At 42.4% G+C, this 6,078-nt stretch overlaps 1 protein-coding gene across 3 annotated transcripts; it reads left to right on the plus strand.

Moving 5' to 3' along the window:
- The first annotated feature begins 863 nt into the window (after positions 1-863).
- On the plus strand, positions 864-5,548 carry LOC147977459 (disease resistance protein RGA5-like). 3 transcript variants are annotated; one of them, XM_087519334.1, is made up of 3 exons: positions 864-1,948; positions 2,933-5,081; positions 5,167-5,548. In XM_087519334.1, the coding sequence occupies exons 1-3, from the start codon at positions 1,128-1,130 to the stop codon at positions 5,176-5,178; spliced, it is 2,982 nt and encodes a 993-aa protein (XP_087375460.1). In that variant the 5' UTR covers positions 864-1,127; the 3' UTR covers positions 5,179-5,548. The 3 variants fall into 3 exon arrangements, with proteins under 3 accessions (XP_087375460.1, XP_087375461.1, XP_087375459.1); XM_087519335.1 differs by having other exon boundaries at positions 2,933-5,009; XM_087519333.1 differs by having other exon boundaries at positions 2,933-5,548.
- The last annotated feature ends 530 nt before the right edge of the window (positions 5,549-6,078 follow it).

Here is a 6,078-nt window from a genome sequence, read left to right on the forward strand (position 1 = left end):
GTGGCTTTGGATTTTAGCTCTGATGAGCTTTTGTTTTTGTTCGCACCTCGATACTTGGAGACTTTGTTGCTGGATTTCCTTTTAATAATATGAGCCGTATGCATCTTTCTGATGCAGAGGCTGGGCCGCTGGGGTAAACCCCCTTTTCGAAAAAAAAATCAGCTATGAGCTATGAATCCAGCTTGTTGCAAGACTGGCAGAAATTGCTGGAGATGCTGGTGCGCTGGAAAGATGCTGTGGCCGGCCTCCAAGTTGCAGCAGTCTGTACGTTAGCTCCATCCAATTTTCAGTTTGGAGGCCAATAAGATGGGTGGGAGAGTATCGTGGCTCTGAAGAAACTAATATTTTGCGGATTTCTATGCATGTGATCGATGACTCGATGTACAAGATGACTCGATGCTTGGTTTGACTACTAGCCTGGATATAAGTATGTTACTGCTAATAAGGTTCTCCTTGTCAAGCAACTGCCCTTCTTTTTGACAGCAAGCACAAACGAGGCCACCATTGTTTTTCGTTTTCATTTGCGAGGATCATGATTGTTAGCTATAGCAGCGCCCACCCAAATACCACCCAACTGACCTTGTTTCTACTGCAAGCTTAATCACACACACAAACGAGAGGGAGGGAGGCGCTGCGCAGAGTCAATGAATAGGTAGAAGGCAACAAACCAGAACGTGGTGCCCACTACGCGGGTGCGCCGCGTTGCACGTGGCTGGACTACCTTACAAGGCCGGGGAAGCTCACCGCGTTGGTTCCTTCCGTTCTGATCTGGTAGCGCGTAAGATGGAAGACTAATTAAGCGTACAAGTGGCTGCTAAGATACATTATGGTTGAAGGCATCTTTTTCTGCTCCAGTTTTATTAATGTGAAATAAGTATAGTGCATACCCAGGCTCTCTACTGAGTTCTGACACAAGCTGTTCTTAATTAGCTTGCACCAAGAGGAATGCACATGCTAGCGCCTGATCACTCATGTGCCAAACAAATCTCAAGCTTGCTCATTTTCATTTTCCTGCTAACTAGTTGCGCTTGTCTGAACTATTCCCTCCACCACTCCAAAGTCCAAATACACACCAACAACACCAACGAGAGATCGATGCAGTGCAGATACAAAGAGTAGAGAGATCGATGGAGGTCGTGAGCGCCGCACACGGCGCGTTTGGTCCCCTGCTGGGGAAGCTCACCACCTTGCTCGCTGATGAGTGTGCTCGGCTGAAAGGAGTCCGCCGTGAGATCCGCTCCCTCAAGTCAGAGCTCGCCAGCATGCATGCTGCGCTGAAGGAGTACACAAAGCTAGAAGACCCAAATGACCAAGTGAAGACATGGATATCGTTGGTCAGGGAGCTGGCCTATGATACCGAGGATGTCTTCGACAAGTTCATCCACCAGCTTGGCAGCGGAAGCCATCATGGTGGTTTCAAGGAGTTCTTCCGCAAGACCGCTCGTCGTCTCAAGACACTTGGGTCTCGTCGCGGAGTCGCAGACCAAATCGATGATCTAAAAGATCGCATCAAGCAAGTGAAAGAGCTCAAGGACAGTTACAAGTTGAGTGATGCTCCTTCTAGCACCGTTGGCCTTGCAGCCGTGGATCCCCGACTGCAGGCAATATTTGCTGATGAGGCACACCTTGTGGGGGTGGACGGTCCAAGAGACGATCTTGCCAAGTGGATGTTGGAAGAAAACAACTCCTCCAAACACTGCAAGGTTTTGTCAATTGTCGGGTTTGGTGGATTGGGAAAGACAACACTAGCAAATGAGGTATATCGCAAGATTCAAAAAGATTTTCATTGTAAGGCTTTTGTATCAGTCTCACAAAAACCAGATGTAAAGAAAATCATCAAGGATGTAATCTCTCAAGTGCCAAGCGAAGATGGATCCAAAGAAGATACTAGTGATTGGGATGAGAAGAAGTCCATTGCAAAGCTAAGACAACTACTGGAAAAAAAAAGGTAATGCCGACTCTTACTATTCCCGTTAAAGGATGTGCCATCCATGGTTCTCAACATTTCAGCCACTTATTTCTGGAGTGTATTGTCATTATTTCAATTCAAAGAAAAATAACCTGATTAAGGTCGGCTTGCGCAATTTCAAGCATCCTTACACCCAACAATAAAAAAATCATACCAGCTAATAAATGCTTGGAACATGAAATATGTGTAATCATGAAAATATTTATACCTAGTGGATTGAATTACATGCAATTCCCCTGCATGGTTCGGAAAAATATATATTCCCAAGTCCTTTATCATATTAATGTTTTGTACTATATTGTATGAGCGTATATCTTTCTTTGTCATATTAATATTTTGTAAGAACTAGTTACTACATGTAATCCTAGTTTTATGGGTTCATACCAATCCCACTCAGCTAGCTTATATCTCAATGTAACGATGCAATTACTATATTGCTTCTTGTGTTCATATATACTAAATTGAAGATTTGTGAAATATGTTCACAATTTGAAACCAAATGCCATGTTATAATCAAGTAAATAGATATGAACTTGATTAGTTAAAACCTCAAAGAAGTGGTCATGGTACATATGCACAATAAAAATGCATATGTAAACTTATTAATTAACTGTATTATATACACTTAATTAAGTAGTGCCTTGTTCATATACAATGTTGGAGTTTCTAATAACCATTTTATATAGACTCAAATAAACGCTCTAAAAGTTTTCCCTTGTCATATTCCAAAAGTGTAATTTTTTTGTTTTTTTATCCGGTAACTAGAATTAAGTTCTAGTCATAGTTAAAATTTCAATGAAGTTTCCATGCTGCATATTGTATATGGAAACATAAGCAATAAGCGTCATAAACAACTATTAGCTACTCCAGTTAAATGTATTAAGTTGTGGCATGTTTGAGTTTTCTAGCTAAATCACTTATCATAATTGGTTGACAACTTGATATCATCTACTAATTTTGTAGGTATCTCATCATCATCGATGATGTATGGTCTACGCAAGCATGGCATGCTATTAAGTGTGCTTTTCCAGAGAATAATTGTTCTAGTAGAATTATAGCTACCACACGCATCATTGACGTAGCAAAGTCATGTTGTCCGGGTGCTGATGACCGTGTGTATGAATTGGAAGCCCTAAGTGATCTCCACTCCAGAAGGTTGTTTTTCAAAAGATTATTTCGCTCTGAGGAACATTGCCCTGATATGTTGAAGGCAGTTTCTAATAAAATTTTAAAGAAATGTGGAGGCGTGCCATTGGCAATTATCAGCATATCTGGTTTGCTAGCAAACTGGCCAGCCATCAAGGAAGAATGGGAGAAGGTTAAGAGGTCAATTGGTTCTGCACTGGAGAAAACTAAGAGTCTAGAGGGCATGAGTAGCATACTATCTCTTAGCTACAATGATCTTGCACCTCATCTCAAGACTTGCTTGCTGTACCTAAGTTTGTTTCCCGAAGACCATCTGATTGACAGAGATAGGCTAGTGAGGCGATGGATCGCAGAAGGCTTCATCTCTGAAGAGCGTGGACAGAGCAAGCAAGAGATCGCTGAGAATTACTTCTACGAGCTTGTCAACAAAAGCATGGTTCAAGCGGTGGGCATTAGGTATGATGGAAAGGTCCGTGCCTGCCGAGTCCATGACATGATGCTAGAAATTATTATTTCAAAATCAGCTGAAGATAATTTTACAACTGTGGTAGGTGGAGGTCAAACTAGTTTGCCCAATCATCAAGGTTCTGTTCGGCGGCTATCAATCCAGCACATTGACAAGAAACTTGCATCTGAACTGGCAAATATAGATCTCAGCCATGTTCGAACTTTGATAGTAATGCCATCATGTTGCGTCACACACTTGCCCAGTCTTGATCGGTTTGAAGCTTTACATGTTCTGGATTTTGAAGGTTGTGGGGATTTAAAGGACTATGATATGAAAGGCATGGAAAAATTATTCCAGCTAAAGTACCTCAGCTTTAGGGGCACAGGTATATCAAAGCTGCCATCAGGGATCATCATGCTAGGTAATCTAGAGACCCTAGATCTTAACGATACAAAAGTGTATGAGTTGCCTGCTGGAATTACTCGGCTGACCGCATTACGACACCTAATCGGAGTTGTGAACAAGCAGCTGCCAAATGGGATTGGGGGCATGAGGAACTTACAGCTGATGCCAAGATTTGTTATTATCTCGCAAGAAACAGATGGGTTGGAGGATCTCGGGAACCTGACAAGTTTGGAGGAACTCAATGTGAATCTTGGTGATGAAGTATCTTGCGAGGACAAGAGATGTGAAAAAGAGGCGTTCCTCTCCTCACTGTGCAAGCTTGGCACCTGCAAACTCCGGTCTTTGGATATAGATGCGTTCAGTAGTTCCGTCAACTTCTTAGATTCTTGGTCCCCTCTGCCATCTTCTCTTCAAAGGTTTCCGGCGACCAGCCCCGATTCGTTGACAAATGTTCCAAAGTGGATTACACCAGCACTCACCAACCTTGCCAACCTGAATTTGCGCTTAACTGAACTGACGGAAGATGGGTGGCTTACTCTTGGGCAGCTGCCATCCTTGCTCCGCCTGCAACTATGGGTATTAAAAAAGTTTGTTGCCACAGTCCAAGTCATTTCTTTCCCAAATCTGAAAGCGCTTGACTTCTCAGGAACAGCACAAGCATATGTTTCGTTTGCGAAAGGGTCAGTGCCCAAGCTTGAGATAATTAAGATGCCATTCAATGCGTCGGAGGCAAAAGCTAATGGCTTCTATTCAGGCATTGAGCATCTCCATTGTCTCAAAGTAGCTTACATATGGTGTAACGAAGACGGCACACTATCAGAAAGAAAGGTTGCAGCTGCTGCGATCAGGAAACAAGCAGATGCCAATCCCAACCATCCTGAATTTACTTTTGAGAACGAACCATGGGAAGAGGACAATGAGGAGACCCGTGGTAGTGATGAGACGAAGAGCAAGGAAGAAGGTGGCGCTGATGATAATAAGATGGCCGTATGCATCGTTCTGATGCAGAGGCCGGGGAGACCCCCCTTTTCGAAAAAAAAGGTGGCGCCGATGAGGATTAAAATGCTCACAAACTGCAAGAAGTATTCCAGTCATTCTCCTGTTGTGCGGCTGGTTTGCTTTCTTACCTCTCATGTAAAAAGAAGGGGTAAGAGGGAGCATGTTAAAATTTGCCAATTAATATTCGCTGCACTTTCAGGTGACAAGATGAAAAACTGAAAAGAGTGGTCTGGACTCTGGAGTCTCGCTCAACTGAAGTTGCTACTACTGCTTTCTTGCTACATACGACGTGTTAGATTGCTTGTGTTCCTTACTTTATGATTCGGACTTAAGCTCTATTATTACTGGTAATAAGGTACTCCGGTTCTGTCGGACAGTACTTGGAGTTTGAATATTGTACGCCCTTCTTAAGCATGTCCCACTAGCTTTATGCATTCGGCAGGACCTAATTTGTATTTGTATTGGGGAATATTTGTGCTGAATACTTGATTTCTGTTTTCATATAATGCGTGGACAAATGCACTGTGTTTGATTACGGGAACATGTCGTATTTTATTTCTGCAGCTCACTCTTGTAATCTCTATTTGCATTCAGGATAAATTACGCTGAATTCTTTCTGATGATAGAAATGTATCGTTGATTATATTCTTGCTTGCATGCCTACATTTCTTTTTTGAATGCTTACTTGCGTACTCGTGCCTGGGACAAGTTTTAGTCCTAGATGATGTAGAGAAGAACCGGCAGATTAATTTCCTTAATCGGTCTCATAAATGTGGGCCCATATTTGATGGCTTTGGTAGCTTAAACTTGTTGTACTCCCTCCATAAACTAATATAAGAGCGTTTAGATCACTACTTTAATGATCTACACACTCTACATCAGATTTTGTGCTGGAGTGAGCATGAAAAGTGTGGCAGAGCAAGTTGAGAGTAGAGTTGCAGTTTGCTCATACTGTTGCCAAGTCACTGACAAAATTGAGTGAACGCGATTTAGGCGGTTCAATGAATAGTCAATTGTGGAGTTGACTACTTAACCCATGAATGTAAGCACATTCATATGTGCTTGAGCAGTTAATCAAAAAGGAAGGGAAAAAGAAAGGGCATTCGTTACC

This window comes from Triticum urartu, chromosome 4A (assembly GCF_056163025.1).
Source record: "Triticum urartu cultivar PI428250 chromosome 4A, HENAU_Tu73, whole genome shotgun sequence".
NCBI classification, from domain to species: Eukaryota; Viridiplantae; Streptophyta; class Magnoliopsida; order Poales; family Poaceae; genus Triticum; species Triticum urartu.

What these genes read in the sequence shown, in the direction of transcription:
- LOC147977459 (XM_087519333.1), top strand. Translation starts at nt 1,128, where the DNA reads ATGGAGGTCGTGAGCGCCGCACACGGCGCGTTTGGTCCCCTGCTGGGG. An exon ending in CAACTACTGGAAAAAAAAAG is followed by an intron (nt 1,949 to 2,932) that starts GTAATGCCGACT and finishes CTAATTTTGTAG; the next exon opens with GTATCTCATCATCATCGATG.